The 26,428-nt window shown below is 37.9% G+C and overlaps 1 protein-coding gene across 1 annotated transcript in view; it reads left to right on the top strand.

Moving 5' to 3' along the window:
- CDKL2 (cyclin dependent kinase like 2) overlaps positions 1 to 26,428 on the top strand; it is a 52,504-nt gene that overhangs the window by 21,175 nt on the left and 4,901 nt on the right. Inside the window, exons 4-12 of the mRNA XM_031664507.1 lie at positions 1,197 to 1,375; positions 2,935 to 3,047; positions 4,400 to 4,539; positions 7,953 to 8,041; positions 10,040 to 10,175; positions 11,035 to 11,336; positions 11,933 to 12,026; positions 16,048 to 16,171; positions 26,224 to 26,312. Coding sequence (XP_031520367.1) covers positions 1,197 to 1,375; positions 2,935 to 3,047; positions 4,400 to 4,539; positions 7,953 to 8,041; positions 10,040 to 10,175; positions 11,035 to 11,336; positions 11,933 to 12,026; positions 16,048 to 16,171; positions 26,224 to 26,249 — 1,203 coding nt within the window. The 3' untranslated portion in view covers positions 26,250 to 26,312. The remainder of the gene's footprint in view (positions 1 to 1,196; positions 1,376 to 2,934; positions 3,048 to 4,399; positions 4,540 to 7,952; positions 8,042 to 10,039; positions 10,176 to 11,034; positions 11,337 to 11,932; positions 12,027 to 16,047; positions 16,172 to 26,223; positions 26,313 to 26,428) is intronic.

The raw sequence follows: 26,428 nt of genomic DNA, 5'->3' as shown, positions 1-26,428 counted from the left end.
GGTGCCTGCCACCGCGCCTGGCTAATTTTTGTATTTTGACTAGAGACGAAGTTTCACCATGTTGGCCAGGCTGGTCTCAAACTCCTGACCTCAAGTGATCTGCCTGCCTTGGCCTCCCAAAGTGTTGGGATTACAGGCGTGAGCCACTGTGCCCAGCCTATTGATTTTTGATTTATTGTATCTAAGCTGCATTTCCTCTTTCCCATTCCTCTGAGCACCAACCTAGTTTAGGCCTTTGTCACCTCATACTGGTCCCACTGCTCTTCTTCCTGCCTCTCATCTTTCTCTCTGATTTAGCTCATTTATGGCCAACATCAATTTTAAATACCACATTGTCTGTCACTTCCATGGGTTCCCAGGGTCTTGCCACACTTCCTAGTATGTCAGCTGAGATATTCCTTCTCCACTTCACACAACCTGTACTCTAGAAAAAAACGTTTTCTGGCCAGGCACAGTGGCTCACGCCTGTAATCTCAGCACTTTGGGAGGCCGAGGCAGGTGGATCACCTGAGGTCAGGAGTTTGAGACCATCCTGGCCCAACATGGTGAAACCCCGTCTCTACTAAAAGTACAAAAATTAGCTGGGCATGGTGGCAGGAGCCTGTAATCCCAGCTACTCGAGAGGCTGAGACAGAAGAATCGCTTGAACCCAGGAGGCGGAGGTTGCAGTGAGCCGAAATCGCGCCTTTGTACTCCAGCCTGGGCAACAAGAGCAAGACTCTGTCTTTAAAAAAAAAAAAAAGTTTTCCCACAATCTCTTATCTATCCCCATTTACATTCTTGCTCTCTTTGTTACATTCGCTTGGGTTGCCCTTCTTTTTCTTTATTTATCTAGGTCATACTTAGTGTTAAAGACCTATGTTAGAGCCCAACCCCTGCATAAAAATTATCCCTGACTGCCCCAGCTTCAATGATAGCCTTACTCTCTTAGTCTTGAGTGGAGTCATTAACTGAACAGTTGATTTAGTAATTTGAAAAAATATATTTTATCCAATATTTTTGATTGTTTAAATAAAATTTCAAGTATAAATGTTCTTTCTTGCCCAACTAGGTCCTAGGTTGTTTAGGGCTAGGAGCAACTTTCTATGCTTTTGTTTGTATTCTTTAGAGGGACAAGATACAATGCCCTGCACAGAGCAGGTGCCCCAAAATAATTAATTTTATTTAACATCTGTCACACTCTGCTTCTTGTCTAGATCATACACAGAGATATAAAGCCAGAGAATATATTAGTCTCCCAGTCTGGCGTTGTCAAGCTATGCGATTTTGGATTTGCGCGAACATTGGCAGCTCCTGGGGAGGTTTATACTGATTATGTGGCAACCCGATGGTACAGAGCTCCAGAACTATTGGTTGGTGATGTCAAGTATGGCAAGTAAGACAGCAGTAATGGGGAGGAGTAGATTTTTACTCTTGCTTCTTGCTACACTGGAATATGTTTATGATATAATAAATGATCTCTCTAATACTGAAAGTAAGGCTTGAGTTTCAGGGGCTGTATAAAGTGATTTGTAATCATTTTTGGTGCTTCCCCTTTAAACATTCCTGTGAAAAAAGTATACTTGTTTTAGAGATGGGGAAATTAAGTGGTCCATTTTATACAGTGGATTGTAAATAGATACATTTATCACTTGTAAATAGAGGTGAACATTGATTGGTTAAATGTGACATTGTTGGAATAGGGAAGATGGAGTAAGCAAGGGTGGAGGCAGAAATATAACTAAGTAAAATGTTTTTAAAACATAAATTGTCTTCACAAGGGAATTCTTCAAAGAAGAAAGGATTGTAGCTTTTACTGCTTTTGATTGAAATCTTTCTAAAATATTTTCTACAATTTCTGTTTTCAGAGCACACTAAACATTATTTATTATTTTCTTGATTACTGAGTTCTTATTTTGCTACCATGTTATAATTTTTGTGCCATTTTATAATTCAGCAATAACCTTAAGCATTTTAAGGTAGTTGTTCCTATATCAAATGATGCTTGCGTATTCTTTGAGTTCTTGTAACTGATTTTTAAGATCGTTTCAAATTTTTTATACCTAGGCTGGGCGTGGTGGCTCATGCCTTTAATCCCAGCACTTTGGGAGGCCCAGGTGGGCGGATCATGAGGTCAGGAGTTCAAGACCAGCCTGACCAACATGGTAACACCCCGTCTCTACTAAAAATACAAAAATTAGTCAGGCATGGTGGCATGCACCCGTAATCCCAGCTACTCGGGAGTCTGGGGCAGGAGAATCGCTTGAACCTGGGAGGTGGAGGTTGCAGTGAGCTGAGATTGCACCACTGCACTCCAGCCTGGGTGACAGAGTGAGATTCTGTCTCAAAAAAAAAAAAAAAAAAAAAAAAATTTATCCCTATCAGCCTTCAGTTCTCTTCATTGTTACTGTATTTATCCTTAGCAGCCACCTCCTCTTTCTGGTATACTGTTTTCAGTGTACCATGGCATAGCATGGATTGGTCAAGCTTACTAGAGTTATGTGTAAACAAAGAATGAATAGGCCCTAAATGGAGCCTGAGAGTCTTATTTCCAGAATAAAGTATACATAATAACTGTTTTGGCTTTTCAGAAGGCATTTCCTTTTTATGTCACATGATTGAAGTTTCTGGAAAGCTCACTTATGCAAAATTGGGAGTTAGAACTTTAATAGGGAAATATCTTTTCATGGGTAATTTAAGACTTACTGTAGGTTGAGTATTCCTTATCCTAAATGCTTGGGACCAGAAGTGTTGCAGATTTCAGATTTTTTTTTTTTTTTTTTTTGATTTTGGGATATTTGCATTATACCATTGGAGCATGCCAAATGTGAGAATCTGAAATCTGAAATGCTCTCCTTGGCGTTTCCTTTGAGCATCACCTCAGTGCTCAAAAAGTTTTGGGTTTTGGAGCATATTAGGATGCCAGATTTTACACCACATTGCTTTTTTTTTCAGGGCTGTTGATGTGTGGGCCATTGGTTGTGTGGTAACTGAAATGTTCATGGGGGAACCCCTATTTCCTGGAGATTCTGATATTGATCAGCTATATCATATTATGATGTGTTTAGGTAAGGTTACACATCTGTGTTTTAAATTTTAGAGATTTTTCTGCATATTCATTTGTGCATGTGTGTTTGTGATTTTTTAAGCTGTTGCATTAAAGATTATATATGTTTTAAGTGAAGGTAGGGAGCATATAGGAAAACTGTGTGTGTATATGTGTGTGTGTGTGTGTGTGTGTGTTTTGAGATGGAGTTTCGCTGTCCTTGCCCAGGCTGGAGTGCAATGGTGCAATCTCGGCTCACTGCAACCTCCGCCTCCCGGGTTCAAGTGATTCTCCTGCCTCAGCCTCCCGAGTAGCTGGGATTACAGGCGTGCACCACCATGCCTGGCTAATTTTATATTTTTAGTAGAGATGGGGCTTCTCCGCATTGGTCAGTCTGGACTCGAACTCCTGACATCAGGTGATCTGCCCACCTTGGCCTCCCAAAGTGCTGGGATTACAGGCATGAGCCACCGTGCCTGGCCCTGATGCATGTTCTTAATCACACTACCTCCCCTTTCCCCTCAACAAAGAGGAAAAGAGCAGAAGTTGTGCATTTCTCTGCACTTTTACATATAGTTAATTACATGTAGAGAGGACGCAATGATCATTTATTATTCTTGAGTCAGTAAGCATTTGGTGTAATATGACTACTGTCCTTACTTTCCATTCAAGAGGAGAGACAGAGATTTCCAAGGTTGGTTTAATCTTACCACAGATTTGGACTTTTGCTGTTAGTGCTTTTGACAGAATTTCAAAGCTGGACTATCAAAATCTTACGTTTGTTGAAATATCAACTTCATGTTTGAAGATGGAGCTTAGAAATGGAACTAATGGGAAAATACTTGGGGTAATTCAACTATTTGATTTGAAGTTTTCAGGTTAGAAATTAAATAAGCAGTACAATGGTTTCTTACAGTGGAATTTTCAGATATGTTTTATATTCAACTAGATATTAAAGTTGAGAAAAAAGATAAAGTGCTCAAATCTGACTTTAAGATAAGCACAAAATCAGTTGACCAAATATTAAATTCTTAAAGGGGTAGAACTGATTTATCTAGATTAGATCCTGTCCATATGACTATTAATATTTTTATTGTTTTGTTCAGCACTTTATGCTTTGTAGTTAGAAACGAAGTGCTGGTACTTATATCTGGAAAGTTATAAAATATTTTTTACCTGTCCTTTTCCTATGCTCCTTAAGACTTCCATGTACCACCACAGTAACAGCATTGTCCTTGGTCAATTTTGCATGTTGACAGAGCCCCAAACTCCATAAGCTGTGTTCCACTATTTCCTCTACTTCACTCCACATGTCTCTTCACCACTTCTGTCATGTTGTATAATAACAGAGATATGTGCTGTTTTCACTTCCAGGTAATCTAATTCCAAGACATCAGGAGCTTTTTTATAAAAATCCCGTGTTTGCTGGAGTAAGGTTGCCTGAAATCAAGGAAAGAGAACCTCTTGAAAGACGCTATCCTAAGCTCTCTGAAGTGGTGATAGATTTAGCAAAGGTAATCATACTTACTGTTTATACTTTATGACAGGGAATTTATGCACTATCAAGACTTATTTTTTCTTTTTTTCCTTGTCTAGTTGATCTTTTTTTTTTTTCTTTTTTCTTTTTTTTTTTTTTGAGGCGGAGTCTCGCTGGTCGCCGAGGCTGGAGTGCAGTGGCGCGGTATCGGTTCACTGGAAGCTCTGCCTCCCGGGTTCACGCCATTCTCCTGCCTCAGCCTCCGGCGTAGCCGGGACTACAGGCGCCTGCCACTACGCACGGCTAATTTTTTGTATTTTTAGTAGAGACGGGGTTTCACCGTGTTAGCCAGGATGGTCTCGATCTCCTGACCTCGTGATCCGCCCGCCTTGGCCTCCCAGAGTGCTGGGATTACAGGCGTTAGCCACCGCGCCCGGCTTTTTTCTTTTTTTGAGACGGAGTCTCACTCTGTCACCCAGGCTAGAATGCAGTGGTGCGATCTCGGCTCACTGCAAGCTCTGCCTCCTGAGTTCAGGCCATTCTCCTGCCTCAGCCTCCCGAGTAGCTAGGACTACAGGCGCCCACCACCACGCCTGGCTAATTTTTTCTATTTTTAATAGAGACGGGGTTTCACTGTATTAGCCAGGATGGTCTTGATCTCCTGACCTCGTGATCCGCCCACCTCAGCCTCCCAAAGTGCTGGGATTACAGGCATGAGCCACCATGCCTGGCCTCTAGTTGATCTTTTAGGTCAACAATTTCCTGTAATGATTTTAATTTTTGTACATTTAGAAAAAAATTAAGTAATTTGATGGGGGTAACTTCAGAGAAAAAGGACTGAAAATTTTACCTGTTTTAAAACTCATTAAGAAACCATTTATTGTTATCTAGCATTTTGTAAATGTGAAAACATCCTCATTGAAAAACATACTAAAAACATAAAAACACTGTATGATTTTAACGTTTAACATTTAAAATACAAGCCTTGTGTAAATGGAAAAGAAAATAAAAGTAGGATAAGAAAATAAAAAGGGGTTGGGCACGGTAGCTCAAGCCTGTAATCCCAGCACTGTGGGAGGCTAAGGTGGGTGGATCACTTGAGGTCAGGAGTTCGAGACCAGCCTGGCCAACATGGTGAAACCCCATCTCTACTAAAAATACAAAAAAATTAGCTGGGCGTGGTGGCGTACATCTGTAATCCCAGCTACTCGGGATGCTGAGGCAGAAGAATCACTTGAACCCAGGAGACAGAGGTTACAGTGAGCTGAGATAGCGCCACTGCACTCCATCCTCGGTGACAGAGTGAATCTCTCTCTCTCTCTAAATAAATAAATAACGGTTAGAGAAGTAGGAAAATATTAAAATGTAGGGCATAGGATGGCTGGGCGCGGTGGCTCATGCCTGTAATCCCAGCACTTTGGGAGGCCGAGGCATGTGGATCACAAGGTCAGGAGTTCAAGACCAGCCTGGCCAAGATGGTGAAACCCCATCTCTACTAAAAATACAAAAATTAGCTAGGTGTGGTGGCATGTGCCTGTAACCCCAGCTACTCGGGAGGCTGAGGCAGACAATTGCTTGAACCTAGGATGTGGAGGTTTCAGTGAGCTGAGATTACACTACTGCACTCCAGCCTGGGCAACAGAGCGAGACTCTGTCTCAAAATAAATAAATAAATAAATAAAATGTAGGGCATAGGATCATGATCTGTATGGTATTGTCAAAGGGGTATTTGCTTAGCCACTGGATTGGCTGCAGCCAGTTTACAAATGGCCAATACTTTTTTGTTGTATTTGATTAAGGAAGATGTCAGAGGTTTTCATTCTATCAAGTAAGAATCTACTCTAAAAGTTGACCTTTTTGGGGAATTATTAGCTCAAAAAGTTCTCATTAGTTAAGATTGTTTAAAGTATTGATAAAATATGTACCTCTAAAACACTAGGCTATAACATTTACCCATTTTTTAAAATTCTTTAACTCATGAAGTTTAATAAGCTTATAACTAATTATAACAAGTTCTTAGAATAATACATTTCCAGTTTGTTACATAATCTTTTAACAGATGCAAATATTTTTAATTGGTACAAGCTTTATAATCTTGTAAGGAGATACAAGGGAATAAAGGTAAAACTATTGTCCAACTTGTGTACCTTGATCATACCTTAAAGAATCATATATAACTTTGAAAATATTTTATTATGGAAAATTTCAAACAGAAAAGAAAATAGAAAGAATAGTTGTATAACAAACCTTCATGTACTTGTCATCTAATTTCCACAATTATCAACCTTTTGATAATCTTGTTTAATTTATCTACACTTTTCAGCTTTTTTTGGAGTATTTTGAAGCAAATCGCAGACATGTTATTTTACTTATAAAAGAAGCACAGTTACGCGGAGAACTTTTCTTGTTCATTTAAAGCTACTTATTGAGTCCCTTCTATTTTTACTGGCATTTTAGGGGCTTTAATGAATCAGAACAAGACTTTGCAATAAAATAAAATAAAATAATCTTTGTAAAGCATCTAGCATAGTGATAAGTACAGGGTAAATCCTTTCCATTCTGTAATAGCCTTAAGTTTTAAAAATTCCAATTAATTTCTTACCATCATAAAATATCTAATTGATGTTTAAAGTTTCATTAATTTCCACAAAATTTCATTTCATAGTTTGAATTAGGATCTAAATGAAGACTATAGATTGCAATTGGTCGGTATGTTTTTAAAACTTTATTTATAAGCTTCTCTTCATCTCTTTCTTTTTTGTTTAAACCTTGCAATTTATTTGTTGAAGAAACTAAGTCATTTGTCCTTAGAATTTTCTATATAATGTGGTATACATGTTCCTCTGTGTCCTGTATTTCTTATAAACTCACAGTAGAGCTAGAACTTGAACAGAATCAGGTTGATTTTTTGGCAGCACTACTTCATAGGAGGTTTGTGTATTTCCATATAGAGACACTGAATGTTTGGTGGTCTTTTTGTGATACTAGCAACCATTGATGGTCATTGTCTAGATTTGTGCGTTGTTCTTTATCCTTGATTATAGATGCATAAAGTACATTGGTGTGCAAGTGTGGTGGATTGCGTTGGTAATCCCAGCATTTTGGGAAGCTGAGGAGGGTGGATAGCTTGAGCCCAGGAGTTCGAGACCAGCTTGGGCAACATGGCAAAACCCTGTCTCTACAAAAAATACAAAAATTAGCTGGGTGTGGTGGTGCATACCTGTGGTTCCAGCTACTCAGGAGACTGAGGTGGAAGGATCATCTGAGCCTAGAGAGGTCATGGCTGCAGTTGAGTAGCGATCACACCAGCCTGGGCGACAGAGTGAGACCCTGTCTTAAAAAAAAAGAAAAAAATCATTGACTATAAAGAGGAATTTTTTTTCATATTTATAAATTTAAATGTAGGTAGTTTTTCTTTGATATGAACTCTAGGTGTTCTTAATTTTTCAGAAATGCTTACATATTGACCCTGACAAAAGACCCTTCTGTTCTGAGCTCCTACACCATGATTTCTTTCAAATGGATGGATTTGCTGAGAGGTATAGTACTTACCCATGTTTTTCAGGCCATACCAACCTAGGGTTAAAGTAAGTCTTCCACAATAGTCACAAACAGCACTTCTCTTATTTCTATTCCCACCTACTTTGCAGGATCTCAGATATCTACCACCCTACCCCCATATTCCCTTAGCAATAATGCAGTTCCTAGGGGTGGTCTCCTACATTTACTAAATTAGTGCTCTTGGTTTTCATGAATCAGTCACTTTAAGCTCTTCTTTCTGTCTCCCTGTGGTGACATCTACCAGTTAGGTCATTGATTTCTATGTTGCTACCAACTGTGTGATGCCATCATCTTAGATGCTGATGTAGTTATAAAAGTGCCATCTTCTGTTGCTGCCAAACTCATATCACACCAAGTGCTTTGATACTGCTGATACTGCTGATGTGTTGGAGACACAGTGAAGCTGACAAAACACAGAATAGTGAGATGAGTGGCAGTAACGTGTAGCTTAATAAAAGATAGCTAGGTCTTCCTAATTGCTTCTGTATTCAATTAGTTGTGATATGTTGTTTTTGTGGAAGTATATGAAGAAACTCTGGACTCACGTAAGTAGATAATGGTGGGCATGCTTTGATTCTATACCAAAACTCTGATACCATAGCAAAACTTGACAGTGGTAGTGTCTTTTTTTTTTTTTTTGAGATGGAGTTTCGCTCTTGTTGCCCAGGCTGGAGTGCACTGGTGCGATCTTGGCTCACTGCAACCTCTACCTCCTGGGTTCAAGCGTTTCTCTTGCCTCAGCCTCTCGAGTAGCTGGGATTACTAGCATGTGCCACCACAGCCGGCTAATTTTGTATTTTTAGTAGAGATGGGGTTTCTCCATGTTGGTCAGGCTGGTCTCAAAACTCCTGACCTCAGGTGATCTGCCCGCCTGGGCCTCCCAAAGTGCTGGGATTACAGGTGTGAGCCACTGTGTCCGGCCCAGTGGTAGTTTCTTAAAGGCTGGTTGCATTGTGGAATCTGAAACCATATCATGGAGTTTTTCTTCCTTTGTTAAATTAAAATCCATTTGTCTGTCCTTCCTTTTTAATGAATCTTTTACCCATGCATGCTTTTGTAATATCATGCTTTAGTGATTTGGAAAATATTAGTTTGCTGAGTTATGCAGATCTTAAAAATATTGACTTATTTCTTGTACAGCATCAAAAATTACATTCTATCTCATAAAAGTTTGTGAGTTTTGGGAAGCTGCTAAGCTCACAGTAGTGGATACAAGTTTAACAGAATTGTAATTTTTGCATACAATTTTGAATTTTATCATTGACACAGTAAGTTCAGTTTTCCTTGAAGTGACAAGATCACTTTATTTGTTAAAAGAAAATGTTTCACATAGAACCAAAGTCTTAATATTCATAGTTTTTCTGTCAGTGTTTCTTTCAAGTAAAAATATCTAGTTTAGTTTGTATCACAAATAATTATGCAAGCATTTTTCTTAAGACAACCATAGTATTTTGGTTTGTAGCAGAGGTGCTTTATGTATATTCTCATTTTGTCACACAGACGATAAAAAAAGGATGCGTTTAAGAGTTTGGCTTTAACTAAGTTAATACCTTTTTGCTGCTTCATCAGAGACATTCTTAAGCAAGACTGCCTTTAAAAAAAAAAAAAGGGCCACTGAGAATGTGTGGCTATCAAGAAAGTAATGACTGCTAGTACATTTTGGTTTTGCTGCTTTGATTCTTGGTAAGGTGTCAGCAGTTTTATCCACCACTGCTTTCGTGTTAATGTGGTAAGAAAGACAAACATCTTTATGTTAAAATAATAGCATTGACTTTGTGAACCTTGTGAAGGTTCTTAGGGATCCCCAAAGATCTACACACCACCCTTTCCAAACTGCTGATCTAGGCCAGGATTTTTCTCATTTTTAATAACATAGACTAGTTTAACATTCAGTTTTTAAAAAATAAATATCTTGAAAGTCAATTTTTTTTTGTAGGTTTATCCGTGTCTTACAATTTTATTATATTTTTATGTAGGTTTTCCCAAGAACTACAGTTAAAAGTACAGAAAGATGCCAGAAATATTTCTTTATCTAAAAAATCCCAAAACAGAAAGAAGGAAAAAGAAAAAGATGATTCCTTAGGTGAAGAAAGAAAAACACTTGTGGTACAGGTAAATGTTCATGTTTCACATTTTTAATTTAATATACTTATTTTTTTAAATTTGTTGAGAAAAATGATAATTTTGAAAAAAGTTTTCTGAGCAGTGAGTATATTGTTAACTTTTAGTTTAGTTGCAAAAATATATCTTCTCAATAGATATTACCTGTTTAGAAAACTTAACATATCATGTTTTGAGTACCTGTTAGGTGCCAGACTGTGTAACAGTGCTTAAATCACATTCATCCAAGAACATCTAGACATGTGTTTTCATGCACACATACACACACAGACACGTGGAACAAACAACCCTCACTCCACTTATCTTTCTTAAAGGATATGAGTGAAAAATATTGTTTGTAGAAATTTATATAAAGTAAAGCATTTGAAAAGTGAGATTTGGATACTTAACTTAGGTTCGCTTTTCCTAGTAAATTATCCAGGATCTGTTCTTGATAAGGTAATTCAAATCCACCACCAATACACTCATATGAAGTACAGCAAAAGAAGAAAGAGTTATCAGTTTTGTGTTCCCTGACTCTGAATATGTAAGAACAAAAGTGGCATTCTTGATTCCTCTTCCATGAGTTCTTCCACTGATATGTGTGTGTGTGTGTGTGTGTGTGTGTGTGTGTGTGTGTATGTCTGAGCGAGCTGTGTGAATTGCATTTCCATTCTTTTCATATTTTCCCAATAACTATCTGAATAAGAATCTGGCTTTAATTTTAAACCCTTAGGTAGAATAAAGAAAACAGGTTGAAAAAGGTGATACTTATGATATTCTGCTCTAGTTGACAAGTACTTTATAAGAAGAGGTGAATTTTCGTTCTCTTCAGATCATTAACCTTATTAATATTTTTATTAATGATCAGGATACCAATGCTGATCCCAAAATTAAGGATTGTAAACTATTTAAAATAAAAGGCTCAAAAATTGATGGAGAAAAAGCTGAAAAAGGCAATAGAGCTTCAAATGCCAGCTGTCTCCATGACAGTAGGACAAGCCACATCAAAATAGTGCCTTCAACAAGCCTCAAAGACTGCAGCAATGTCAGTGTGGACCACACAAGGAATCCAGGCGTGGCAATTCCCCCGCTTATGCACAATCTTTCTGCAGTTGCTCCCGGTATTAATTCTGGAATGGGAACTGCGACTCTACCAATTCAGAGTTACAGGTATGAATTAGCAAAATAAGACCAAAAAATTGTTTAAGGGTATATTTGCAAATTGCAAGGGTTTGTCAATTCATCCACATTGTTTTTATTCTCAGAATTCTGGATGCTATTCATTCTTGTCAGGTAGTTGTTTCAAAAGACATTTTGGCTGTGTGATGAAAATTACTAGCGTTTGATCAAAACAATTCACCTAAGTCCTGAGAAAGTAGGGTTTTATTCCTTAAGGTGAAGAGAATCTACAGCTATATACTCTAATAATGTGAAAGCAGGTTGTCATAGTAAAAGAGAGAATTTTGGGGTGGTTGCTGCTGCATGGTGTGACTGTGAGCCTATAGTAGTATAAGGAAGCTCTATTTGGGAATTTTGCTGAAAGGAGGGTAATGTATTTGGTAGGACTTGGGGGCTGGTGGGAGGCATGAGGGTAGTGTTAAAGAATAGAATGTTTCACCAGATTTATGCGCATTGTATATTTGAGAATAGATATTACATTCTGGTTAAACTGCTTGCTAGTTGGTGCTGTGTCATTTGGTTTTGTGCTTGAAAAAATAATTATTGCTGGTTCTAACCTGAAAACATTTTTTTTTTTTTTGTTACAGAGTGGATGAGAAAACTAAGAAGTGTTCTATTCCATTTGTTAAACCGAACAGACATTCCCCATCAGGCATTTATAACATTAATGTGACCACATTAGTAAGTAAGCAGTTCTCAGTAGTAGAAGAGCAAACACCAGTCAGCTCTAGACTTTTATTAAAAGTAAATATGATAGTGAAGAACTGAGAATTTTATTTGGATACACATAAAGTGAAACCTTAATTGTGCATATATTATCCCAACCCGTCATAGTCATAAACGTGAAATTCTGAAAGTTTAAATAAGTTTTATAAGTCTGAAAACTCCTTCCCTCCTTCCTTCCTTCCTTCCTTCCTTCCTTCCTTCCTTCCTTCCTTCCTTCCTTCCTTCCTTCCTTCCCTCCCTCCCTCCTTCCTTCCTTCCTTCCCTCCTTCCCTCCCTCCCTCCCTCCCTCCCTCCTACCCTCCCTGCCTCCTTCCCTCCCTCCCTTCCTTCCTTCTTTTCCTTTCTTCCTTTTTTCCACGGAGACTTGCTTTGTCGCTCAGACTACAATGCAGTGGCGTGATCTTGGCTCACTGTAACCTCCACCTCCTTGGTTTAAGCAATTCTCCTGCCTCAGCCCCTTGAGTAGCTGGGATTACAGGTGCCTGCCACCACTCCCGGCTAATTTTTGTATTTTTAGTATAGACAGGGTTTCACCATCTTGGCCAGGCTGGTCTCGAACTCCTGACCTCGTGATCCACCTTGCCTTGGCCTCCCAAAGTGCTGGTATTACAGGCATGAGCCATCTGTGCCTGGCTTGTTTTATTTTTTCTTTAGTAACATAGTAAATTTTCTCACCTTGATGATTGCTGATCAGTTCTTTTTTAGAGTAGATGAGAATATAAATTGTCTTATCTCACCCACAACAGATTTTTGGTGGCTGTATTCTATTGGCCGGAGATGGTAGCACACATCTACAATCCCAGCACTTTGGGAGGCTGAGGCGGGAGGATAGTTTGAGCCCAGGAGTTTGAGACAAGCTTGAGCAACATGGCAAGATCCTGTCTCTACAAAATTTTTTTAAAAAAATTAGCTGGGTATGGTGGCACATGACTGTAGTCCTAGCTACTTGGGAGGCTAAGATGGGTGGACCTGGAAAGTTGAGGATACAGTGGTAAACTGTGGCTGTGATTGTGCCCCAGCACCTCAGCCTGGGTAACAGACCAAGATCTTGTCTCACCAAAAAAAAAAAAAAAAAAGAAAAAGAGAGAAACGATTCTATTTATTTATATAATAAATATTTATCAATCATTTATTATGTGTGAGACACTGGAAATAAATAAATCTTTCTTTTCAAGGACTTCATGATCTAGAGGATCAGCAAATTAAAGCATAGTATCATATTGTATTTAGAGATAGCACAGGAAGGAGCATTATTATTCTCGGCATGGCATCCAGAATGTTTCTCTTTTAAAGTTACGTGAAACCCTCATCATTCTTCTGCTCAACATACTCCATTAGCTTCTTATCTCTGAGGAAAGGCCAAAGTCCTTACAGGGTCTATAAGTGCCTGCATGATTGACTCCACCCAGCCCTCTATCCCATCCCCACCTACTCTTTCTCCATCAATCTGTTCTACCACACTGATTTCCTTGTTATTCCTGGAACATGGTCAGACATACTCCCACCTTTGGGCTTTTGCACTTGCTATTTCTTTTGCTTTAGAATATCCTTCCCCCAGATAATCCAATGGATTTACTTTTTCTCTTCCTTAGTTCACATGAAACCTTATTGTGAAGTCTTGTAACTCATTATGCTTCCCTTTATGTTCGATGCCTTCTCCTTGCTTATTTTTTTCCATTGCATTTACCTGGCATCGTCTATATACTCTTATTTATATATTGTCTGTCTCCCCCGACTAGAATGTAAGCTTCCAAGGCAGAGATTTGTGCTTTTGTTTTCCTCACTGTACTTTTCCTTCCTATGCAAGTACAAATATATATATATTATATGTTTTTCGAGACAGAATCTCACTGTGTTGCCCAGGCTGGAGTGCAGTGGCATGATCTCAGCTCACTGCAACCTCCGCCTCCCTGATTTGAGCGATTCTCCTGCCTCAGCCTCCTGAGTAACTGGGATTACAGGCACCCACCACCACACCCAGCTAATTTTTCTATTTTTAGTAGAGGCGAGGTTTCTCCATGTTGGCCAGGCTGGTCTCAAACTCTTGACCTCAGGTGATCTGCCCACCTTGGCCTCCCAAAGTGCTGGGATTACAGGTGTGAGCCACCATGCCTGGCCTAAAATTTAAAAATGAGTTTAAACTACCAGGTTAACATATTCAAAGACTGAAAATAAAACACATAATAAGTATTTATAATAATACATTTATTCACACCTTAGAATGGGGGCATAAAACATGGGAGAGAGGTACTGACCTACAACCTACAAGTTGAAGGAAATCTAGGCTTATCTCTGCTTGCATTAATTTTCATTAAGGAAAGACTCCACACTGAATGAATGAATGCTTTTCACAACAAAGGGAGGTATGGATGTATTCCCAAAGGAGTATTTGTGTGTGTGTGTGTGTGAGAGACAAATTTCCTTTCTCTACTTCTCTCACTATCTTCAGTGCTGGAAAATACAGCCTTTTCATCTCTCTCATGATTTGGACGTTGTATTTATTTTTCTTTTAATTATTCTTAGTTTATAATTTCTGTGCTTATAATACTTTCTTTTTTGGTTTCTTTGTGGATATTTGTGTTTTAAAATCCTGATTTGCTTTGGAAGATTATTTTAATCAGGAAGGCTTTTCAAAATAGCTGGTTTAATACCATTTTGCCAGAACTGATATCAACCTGCTTTCAGGTATTGCATAATCAATGCTGGCTGATAATTTTAGATCTGATTTATTCTTCTTTGGAAGAGGTAATCAAGAAAGGAGGTGAAGATTAGGAGGGCGAAGACCCAGTGGAGTCTTTCCTTAATGAAAATTAATGCAAGCAGAGCTAAGCCTAGACTGTCTTCAACTTGTATGTTAAAGATCAGTACCTCTCTCCCATGTTTTATGCCTCCATTCTGATGTGTGAATAAATATATTATTATAAATACTTATTATGTGTTTTATTTTCACACTTTGAATGTGTTAATCTGGTAGTTTAAACTCATTTTTAAATTTTATTTTTTGTACTTGCATGTAGTTTTCTTGAACTATTTTATTTTATAGCCAACTTGAACCAATAGCCTTAGCGCTTGGAAAAGAGTAAGCAGAAACATCTAAAAGAAAGAAATGCAAAAGCTCACTGCAGGACTCGTGAAGAATTTCTGGCAGCCAGAATGGCATAACTCACAGAATATTAAGTTTGAGGCATCAAGGAACCTCAATAACTTAATGTCATTATACATATGCTTGTGTGTATGTAGTTCATTATACATACATATGAATACAGGGTTTCTGTGATTCTCGAATGAAAAATACTGGAAAAGTGTCAAATTCATAAGGATGCAGAATTGAAGTGCTCTGCTATTCCTCACAATTTTTTTCTGACTTTATCAACTGTGAAATAATAGTACTAAGAAAGATTAGGAAAATAATTGAAGTTATAATACTTTACTTAATAAATTGTATTCCTAGGAGGATAGTATTATATTCTTACTCTGAGGAGCAAGACAAGGACAAATATAGAAAAATGAATAACAAAATTATATTGGGAAAGTGAAAAATAAGCTAGGGGGAGATGTGATATACATGTGAAGATAAACTGTTCAAAATTTATGAAGACAACAGCAACTATTTGCTGAAAAGCCTAGGAAGTGTTGTAAGGCCCAACCTTGCTGGCCTGAAGAACCAGGGCATCAATGCCCATCTTTTAACCTTTTACTACTTGCTGGGATTTACACACTGATAATTGGCAAAGGGAGAAGGAGAAACTCATAGCAATCAAGTTATCTACTTGTTAGCAATTTTAATGAATTTAATGAGGAAGACATTTGAAATAATTGGATGAAATTTTTTTCTATTATTAATGTCCTTCAATGTGTTAATTATAGACCTTCAATTTCACAAATTTTAGGATATGAGCATAGGAGTTACACAAGAAGGAAAGCCTAGCTAACCTTGAAACTAATTCTTTTTTGTTGACTATATTGATGATATTAGGTCTCTAGTGAAAAAAGCCTCTTTCGGGCAAGTAAGAAAAGAAGGGAGTACTCCAGGACAGATGTCCATTTGCCTGAACTAAACTATAATCATCTCCCTGAACTAAGAGCATTGGAAGGCACAGGTATGTTGATAATACTTTTACTTTGTATAGTCTGTTTAGAGTATTTAAAATGTATGTTAAATAAACAGAATTTAAAAATAAAAATTCATAGTAACTTTACATATTTAAGTATGTAAATACCTATTTTAATAAGTACATACTGAGTAACAAGTAGAGAATGTCAAAAACTAAAAACTAACAAAATGTCTATTTCACCAGGTTTATGGTCATTTTATTCAGCCCTGAAATCACACCAAAGAGAGCAAAATTCTTTTCAGAACTGGTTCTCTACTGCTTATTGGACCTGCACACCCCCAGACATTACACTGTAGGTACAGAAATACTCTTTATAGGATGGACAGAACTCAGGTCTCTCATATCACTTACTAGTAAAGTATTTAGGGAGTATTTGTTTTAAGAATCTGTAGTAGGTTTGTAATCTTATAAGCATTTTGTTTAAGTAAAAGTTTGTTTGATTCATCGCACTTAGTACCTTTGTTACATATATATTTACATAAATGTTTCCTAACTTGCCATAATACTTTTTTTTTTTTTTTAGTTTATTATTATTGTGGTTGTGTTCCCTGCCCAGGCTAGAGGCAGTAATGTATCCTAGCTCACCAGCCTCAAACCTGAGCTTAAGCAATCCAAGAACTCTCCCATAGTTGAGATTTTGGTTAAATGCACCACCATATCCAGCTAATTTTTAAATATTTTGTGGGAGATGAGGCTAAGTGTTGCCTGGGCTGCCCCAAACCCTGGCCTCATGATTCTTCTGTTTTAGCCTCCCAAAGTTATTAGAATTACAGACGTGAGCTATGCATATCATTGTAGTAATCCATTTTTTATAGGTTAAAATGTGTGTGTCTGGGTATGCAGCCTAGCCACAGTTTTAGTTAACTACTGGCTTATTTATTTATTTATCATAGTTCAGATTACATAACTCCAAAGCAGTAACACTTACCTTCAAAGAGAGAAACTTCAATCATTTATTCTTCGTGATCTTTCTGACATATTTTCCCAACACAATCCATTTTATCCATGTTACTCTGGTATTCATATATCATTTTTCTATCATGCTCTTAACTTTCAGGAATATATGTAAGTTTCTATTACTTTTATATCAACAGGCCATATATCAAATATTTTTACACTGAAAATTGACAAACTTAAACTCCTGGACAAATCCATAACTAGCTACAAACCTTACATATGATTATTGTACTTCCTTTTTACTGCTTCAGACAGATTTTCACCTTGCTTGAAGCTAGACAACTTTTGTTTTAGAATTATTTCCATCCCTATTATTAACATTACTTCCATTTCATAGAGAGTTCTGTTGTTCCTTATCCATGGTGATGTTTTTCCATCGAACTCTTTTTTATTTTTATTTTGAGACAGTCTCACTCTGTCACCCAGGCTAGGGAGTGCAGGTATTCAGCTCACTGCAACCTTGTCTCCCAGGTTCAAGTGATTCATGTGCCCTTGGAAGCCTCCTGAGCAGCTGGGAGGCGCGCATAGCTAATTTTGTATTTTGCAGAGGGGTAGGGAGCCACCATGTTGGCCAGCTGGTCTTGAACTCCTGACCTCAAGTGATCCACTCACTGCCCCAAAGTGCTGGGATTTCAGGTATGAGGCATTGCCCCCGAACTCCCTACAACTCTTTAATAGTTCTGCAGAGCTCTACAAAGGAGTAGTGTTACTGAGGATAATAAATTATCTAGAGATGCTGAGTAGGATTGCTGTGATTGTCTTGCAGGTTTTACCTCTTGCCGATACCCCTATATAGCACCATTTAATTAAAACTGAACAAATTTCTGTCACATGAAGATTAATCACTGTCACAGATTCCACATTTAGGAACCATAGAGTATCAATACATTTCTTTTTTTTTTTTTTTTTTTTGAGACGGAGTCTCCGCTTCTGTCAGCCTAGGCTGGAGTGCGGCCGGATCTTCAGCTCTCTAAGCTCCTCTCCCGGTTCATATTCAAGCCCCAGCCTCCCGAGTAGCTGGACCACAGGCGCCTCGGCCACCGGCCTGCTAGTTTTTGTATTTTAGTAGAGAGGTTTCACAGGCATACAGGGATGCTCTGACCGACCTTTGTGATCCGCCTGCCTCGGCCTCCCAAAGTGCTGGGATTACAGGCTTGAGCCACCGGCCAATACATTTTTATATAAGCATTTCTTTTTTGAGACAGAATTTTGCTGTGTCATCCAGGCTGGAGTGCAGTGGCACCATCATGGCTTACTGCATCCTTGATTCCCTGAGTTTAAGCGATCTTCCCATCTCAGCTTCCTGAGTAGCTGGGACTACAGGCGTGCACTAACACACCTGGCTATGAGCCACTGTACCTGGCCTCTTTTTTTTTTTTTTGGACATGTGGTCTTGCTCTGTTGCCCAGGCTGTAGTGCAGTGGCATGCTCATAGCTCACTGCAGCCTTGAACTCCTGGGCTTAAGCCATCTTTCCACCTCGGTCTTCCAAGGAGCTGGGACTACAGGTGCAGGCCACCACACCCAGTAATACAATTTTTTTTTAGAGGTGGAGTCTGTTTATCTATCCATTTTCCAGCTGAGGGACAGTGGAGTTGTTTGCAGTTTTTGACAATTAAACGTGAAGTGTTATATAAACATTTGTAAATGTGTTTTTTGTGTGTGAATATATAGTTTCACATTTAGTTGGTAAATACCTGAAAATGGATTTGCTGGGTCATTTGGTAAGTATATGTTTAACTTTATAAGAAACTATCAAATTTTTCCAAAATGACTACATCATTTTGTATTTCAACCAGCAATGCATAATAATTTCAGTTGTGCCTTATCCTCACCAATACTTGGTATTGTCAGTTTAATTTTAGCCATTCTAATAGGTGTGAAGTGGCATCTCATTGTGGTTTTAATCTGTATTTCCCTAATGACAAAGATGTTGAGAATCTTTTGTCATTTGTATATCTTCTGTATATCTTCTTTGATGAAATATCTGCTCAAATCTTTTGCCCATTTTTAATGGTTGTTTGTTTTCACATTGTTGAGTCATTATTTATTTTGATGTTCAAACTAGTCCAGTTTTTCTAGTGGGATCCCCTTCAAGGTAGCTTCTGTCTCCTTTTGACATGTCCTCATTATTCTTTGAGGAATTCTTTGCTATCTGGTGCAACAGATAATGCAGATTGATTTGTACCAACCTGGAATCAGCCACTTCTCTAAGGATCCCTAGTTTCCTTTAGTAGAAAATCATATTTAGAAATTAAGATCTGGGCTCTAGGTGTGTTCATTGATTTGGGGGAGTCATTGTTCCAAGGCCCTCTTAGTGGACAGAGCTAGGTACATAGACCTAGGTACATACACATTTACTATGAGTTTATTTCTATTTCTACCTATGGTTACTGAAATCTACAAAGATACCCCTAATTGTAATCCAACACCTAGAGTTTGGTCTAGTTTACTATTCTCTTCTTTAACAGTGAGAAATTTAGCTGTATGTTATTCCATGTATAATTTAATATATGTACTTATTTGATTGATTATTTTATATATATGTAACCTCCTGTAACTGCTACTGTGATTTCCCTTTTTTAAAAAAGATATATTTGTCATGTTTTAACATTGAGATTTTGTTAGCTGCATAAAACAAGTTGAGAAGTGGTCTCTCTTTATTTCCTGAAAAGGTTTAATAAGTTGGTGTTATTTGTTCCTTGAATGATTAATAGAATTCTCTGATGAAGCCATCTGTCCCAAGAGCTTTATTTTGGGGAAAGTTTTGGATAATTTTTTTTTTTTTTTTGAGACGGAGTCTGGCTCCCTTGTCGCTTCAGGTTGGAGTGCATTTCACAGCCACTGCAAGCTCCGGGCCTCCCAGGTTCACACTATTTCCTCCTGCCTCACTCTGGAGTAGTTAAATTACAGGCTCACCGCCTGGCTATTTTTTTTTTTTTGTATTTTTGCAGAGACGTAGTCCATCTCTCCGAACCCTGCATCCCTGCCTCACCTCCCAAAGTGTTAGGATTACAGTGACACCGCTACCAGCCTAATTTTTCTTTCTTTTTTTTTTTTTTTTTTTTTTTTTGAGACGAGTTTTGCTGCTCAGGCTGGGAGTGCAATGGTGGTGCTGGCTCACTGCAACCTCCACCCTCCTGGGTCTGGGCAATTTCTCCTGCCTCAGCCTCCCGAGTAGCTGGGATGCAAGTGCCACTACCACTGCCATTCTTGTATTTTTAGTAGAGAAGGTTTCTCCATGTTGGTCGTGGGTTTCAATTCTTAACCCTGTGGGAACTGCCTGCCTCAGCTCCTCCCAAGGTGCTGCTACAAGGATTTCAGGTGTGGTTTCACTGCCCAGCCTGATTTCAATTCTCTCTTTAAAAATACAGTGCTATTCAGATTTTCTGTTTCTTCTTGTGTCTCTTTTGGTAGGTTGTATTTTTTAATACTTTTGTTCATGTCATACAATTTTTAAAATTTGTTGGCATGATGTTGTTCATAGTATTCTATTATTGTCCTTCTGTTTTGTTTTTGTTTTTGAGATGGAATCTTGCTCTGTCACCCAGGCTAGAGTACAGTGGCACAATCTCAACTCACTGCAACCTCTACCTCCCAGGATTAAGCGATTCTCCTGCCTCAGCCTCCTGAGTTACTGGGATTACAGGCGTGAGCCACTACACTTGGCTAATTTTTGTATTTTTAGTAGAGACGGGGTTTCACCATGTTGGCCAGGCTGGTCTCAAACTTCTAACTTCCAGTGATACATCCATCTCAACCTCCCAAAGTGCTGGGATTACAGGCGTGAGCCATTGCACCTAACCTCTTATTGTCCTTTTAATATCTGTAAGGACTGTGATGATTATTCCTTATTTATTTTTACTTTATTATGTTCACTTTCTTTTTCTTGATCAGTATAGTTAGGAGTTTGTCAATTTTGTTGTGTTTTTCAACAAAATCAAGCCTTTGGCATTGTTAATTTCCTCTGTTATCTGTCGGTTCCCTATTTTTATTGATGTCTCCTCTTAGTTTTTCCCTTTTTGGGTTTATTCTGCTCAATTTTTCTAGGTTCTTAAGGTAACTCATCACTTGGTCACTTAGATTTTTGTGTGTGTAATGTAAACATGTAAAGCTACACATTTTCCTCTAAGCACTGTTTTACCTTCATCCCACAGCTTTTGATATGTTGTATTTTCATTTCTATGCTTATTGAAATCTACAAAGATTCCTTTAATTCGAATCCAACATCACAGAGTTTGGTCTAGTTTACTCTCCTCTTTGAGAGTGAGAAAATTAGCTGTATGTTATTCTATGTATAATTTAATATATTTACTTATTTGATTAATTATTTTGTATATATCTAACCTTCTATTACTGCTACTATAATTTCCTTTTTTTAAAAAAAAGATATCTTTGTCATGTTTTAACATTAAGGTTAGTCCAGGCTGGGTGCAGTGGCTCATGCCTGTAATCCCAGCACTTTGGGAGACCAAGGCGAGTGAATCACGAGGTCAGGATATCAAGACCATCCTGGCTAACATGGTGAAACCCCCATCTCTACTAAAAATACAAAAAAATTAGCCAGGCGTGGTGGCGGACACCTGTAGTCCCAGCTACTCGGGAGGCTGAGGCAGGAGAATGGTGTGAACCCGGGAGGCAGAGCTTGCAGTGAGCCAAGATCGCCACTGCACTCCAGCCTGGGGGACAGAGCTAGACTCCGTCTCAAAAAAAAAAAACAACAACAAAAAAGGTTAGTCCATACGTTTTCTAATATCCCTTGTAATTTCTTCTCTGACCTATGAATTATTTAGAAATGTTGTTTAATAGCCAGGTATTTGAGGTTTCCCTAGATGTCTTCTTACTAATTTGTAATTTAATTCCATTGTGGTCAGAGAATACACTCAGTGTGATCTTGATTTTTTTAGACTCAATGAGACATGTTTTATGGTCTACAGTCTATCTTGCTGATTGACTTGGTTCCCTTGAAAAAAATGTATATTCTTTGTTGTTGGATTAATTGTTCTATAAATGTGAAACTAGATCAAGGTGGTTAATAGTACAGTATTCTTTAGATCATCTATGCTCTTAATTTTTTTTGTTTAGGTCTATCAGTTCTTGAAAGAGTTCTGTTAAAATCTTTTATTATGTTGTAGAATTACCTATTTATCTCTTATATCTGTTTGATTTAATTTAATTACATTAATTTATTTATTTCAAGACAGAGTCTTGCTTTGTTGCTCAGGCTGATCTTGACCTCCTGAACTCAAGTGATCCACCCGCCTCGGCCTCCCAGAGTGCTGGGATTACAGGCATGAGCCACCATACCTGGCCTATATCTATTTATTTTTGCTTCATGTATTTTATTATTTTATTATTTTTTTTTTAGAAATGGGGTCTCACTGTGTTGCCCAGGCTGGAGTGCAGTGGCATGATCATAGCTCACTGCAACCTTGAATTCCTAGGCTCAAGCGATCTTCCCCCATCAGCCTCCTGAGTAACTAAGACTATAGGCACAGCTCACCACACCCAGCTAATTTTTTTCTTTTTTGTTCTGAGAGATGGGGTCTTGCTCTGTTGTTTTGGCTGGCCTTGCTGTGTTGTTCAAACTCCTGACCTCCTCCTGAGCCTCCTGAGTAGCTGGGATTACAAGAGTGAGCCACCACGCCTGGCTGCTTTATGTATTTTAAATCTCTGTTATTAGGTATTTGCACATAATTGTTTTGTCTTTCTGATACATTGTCCCTTTTCTCATTATGAAATGCCTCTCTTTATCTCTGGTAGTGGTCTGTGCTTTGAATTCTGTTTTATCTGATATTAAAATAGCCATTCCAAACTTCTTATACGTATGTTTGCATAGTAAATCTTGTTGATTTCATTTACTTTCACCCTATCTGGTTTTTATATTTATATTTAAAGTGTTTCTTTCACAGACAGCATATAAGTAGGATCTTTCCTTTGTATACATTGTGTCAGTCTTTGCCTTTTAATTGGAATGTGTATTCATTTATTATTTCAGCTACCTTAGAGATATGGTAGTCCCCCCTTAGCTATAGTTTTGCTTTCTGCATTTTCAGTTACCTATGGTCAACTGTGGTCTGAAAATGTTAGTGGAAAGTTCCAGAAATAAACTGCTCTTAAGTTTTAAATTGCACGCCATTTTGAATAGCCTGATGAAATCTCGAGCTGTCCGGTTCTGTTCTGCTTGGGACATGAATCATCCCATTGTCCCATGTATCCATGCTGTATACATATGCTACCTACCCTTTTATTGCTTAGTAACTGTCTAGGCTTTCAGATAAAAAAAAAAAAAAATACAATACTATATATTTAGGGCTTGGTACTATCTGAGGTTTCAGGCATCTGCTAGGGGCCTTGGAACATATCCCTCATGAATGGGGGGGACTACTTAACACACTAAATTAATATCCATTTATTATCTCAGTTTCTGAGTCAGAAGCTTGGGCACAGCTGCTTCTCTGCATGAATCTCACAGGTGGAAATCAAGGTGTCTGCAGGGCTGCATTATTTTCTGGAGGCATTAGGGGAGAAACCATTTCCAGGCTCACTTAGGTGGTTGGGCTAATTTAGTTCCATATGGTTGTAGGGCAGAAGTCCTTATTTCCTTGTTGGCTAACAGCTGGGGCTTGTTCTCAGCTTCTAGATGCCACCCGCATTCCTTGGCTCATGGCCCACTTCCTCTGCCTTCAAAACCAGCAACAGTGGTCAAATCTCTCTTACACTTGAATCTCTCTGACCACTCCTTCTGCCTCATCTCTGACTCACTCTGATGCTAAGAGCTCATATGATTACACTGGGCCCATGAAGATAGTCTATCCTAATTAGTAACATTTAACAGCAAATTAGTAACAATTAACAGCTAATTAGTAATATTTATTCCATGTACAAAGTCCCTTCATATCAGTACTGAAATTAGTTTGATTAACTAGCTAGGGACAGAAATCTTAAGGGCATAGCTTTACAATCCTGCTGACCACAGAATGTTTAGACCATTAACATTTAAGGTGATAATTGATGTTTTTGGATTTAGTCCCATCTTTTTATTATTTGTTTTCTGTTTGCTCCTGTTTTTCCTTTCCAGTTTTCTTTTGTTTTTGAATAGTTTTAGTATTTTTTCAGCAATATCTTTTTATATATATTTTTAGTGATTGCTCAAGGAATTACAATATACATCACTAATTTTTCATAGTCTACATTGTACCCCTTGAAATAAAAAGTAGGAACTGCCCATCCATTTCTCCATCATCCAGGAAAGACATTGGTTCTGAGGTTGACATACCTATGAAGGACGGTAACTACCATAGCTTCCAGCGCTTTGGCAAAACCTCAGCTGTGTGATCTTCTGGCCAAATGTCTGTGATTTCATATTGTTGGAACCTTTATTGTATCCCTGGGGGTTGCAGCTATCTGTAAGATTGCTGTGGCTGAAGCAAGAAAGAAGACATATGCAGATTTCTACAGAAATTATGATTCCGTGAAAGATTTGGGGGAGATGGGAAAGGCTGGTATCTTTCAGAATACAAAGTGATTTTGGAATGCAAAGGATTTCTTTGGGTTGAATTACCTAGAAGTTTGTCACTTACCTGTGTTCCTGAACTATGAAACATGAATATGTGGTCTAAGAAATAATTTCTCTTGATAAATAATTAACAACAAAAGAAGTAGGAACCTTGCAAACGTATTCCCTTCTCCCCAGTTTGCACTTTATGTTAGAACTTCATATGTACTACATTTATATGTCTTCAGAACCCCAAATACATTACATGTTTTATTTTAAACAGTCATAAATATTTTTAACAATTTATGAGAAAAAAGTTATCTTTTATATTTACCTAGCTCTTTACCGTTTCTGTTGGTCTCTCTTTTTCCCTAGATTCCAATTGTCCTCTGGTATTATTTTCCTTCAGCCTGAAAAACCTCTGTTAGCATTTCTTGCAGAGCAGGTCTGATGGCAACAAATGTTCTTAGTTTTTCTTCATTTGAGAATGACTTTATTTTACTTTAATTCTTGAATTATATTTTATTGGATATAGAATTTGGGTTGACATGTTTGTTTTGTTTTGTTTTGTTTTCCTCTCAGCACTATAAAGATGTGATTCTTCTGTCTTATGATCTTTGTAATTTCTGGTGGGAAATTCTCAGGCATTTGAATTGTTTCCCTATACGTAATGTTTCGTTTTCCTCTAGTTGCTTTCAAGATTTAATTTTTATCTTTTCTTTTCATTAGCTTAAATATGATGTATCTAGACATAGTTTTCTTTGAGTTTATCCTATTTGGGGTGTGACAGCCTTTTTGAATCTGTAAACTTACATATTTTACCAGATTTGGGAAGTTGTTGGTCATTGTTTTTTGAAATTTTTTTTTTTTTTCTGCCATAATCTCTCACCTCTCCTTCTGAGAGTCTACTGATATGTATGGTAGACCATTTAGTATTTTCTCATAGGTTCCCGAGACTGTTCACTTTTTCCTAAACTTTTTTCTTTCTAATCTTCAGGTTGGGCCATTTCTATACATCTATCCTCAAGTTCTCTGACTTTTTACTTTATCATCTTCATTCTGCTATTAAGCCCATCCAGTGAGATTTTAAAATTTCAGATACTGTACTTTTTAGTCCTAAAATATACGTTCGACTCCCTTTTATAGTGTCTATTTCTCTGCTAAGAATTCCTATCCCTTCATCCATTTCAAGTATGTTTTCCTTTACTTCATGTAGCAGAGTTATAAGGGCTGCTTCAAAGTCTTTATATGATGGTTCCAACAGGTTTTTGTTTTTGTATTTTTGTAATAAGTAGAAGAGATGGGCTGTAGTGGGCTTACACTGCCATAGCAGATCAGAATTATCTTTTAACATAAGCATAAACTAAGATCAAAGAATAACATCCACTCAACAGTAATGTTTGGTACTAAAAAAACAGGAAAAGAATAATGTCCCCTTACTTCGTTCTTTTCCATGTAGGCAACTTGAGCTATGAATAGTTAATTCTAAACATCTAATATTTGAACAAATAGAATTGAAATTTTGGGGAAGTGGAACTTTTGCAATTACTGAGAACCTATGATGCTCTGTTATTAATTTACAGGTATCAGGACCTCCCCTGTCAGATGATTCAGGGGCTGATTTGCCTCAAATGGAACACCAGCACTGAGAACCATTTTGGTTCTGAACTGGGTAGGTGTGATTTCCCATACTTAAAGCCGTGCAGCCTTTCACGGGTACTATTTTGTGGCTTGCTAAAGACCAATTTTTCAGCTGAAACCTTCTCCAGTGATTGATTCCATGAGAGC

This window comes from Papio anubis, chromosome 3, assembly GCF_008728515.1.
Source record: "Papio anubis isolate 15944 chromosome 3, Panubis1.0, whole genome shotgun sequence".
NCBI lineage: Eukaryota > Metazoa > Chordata > Mammalia > Primates > Cercopithecidae > Papio > Papio anubis.
This window is presented reverse-complemented; position numbering and strand designations above follow the sequence as displayed.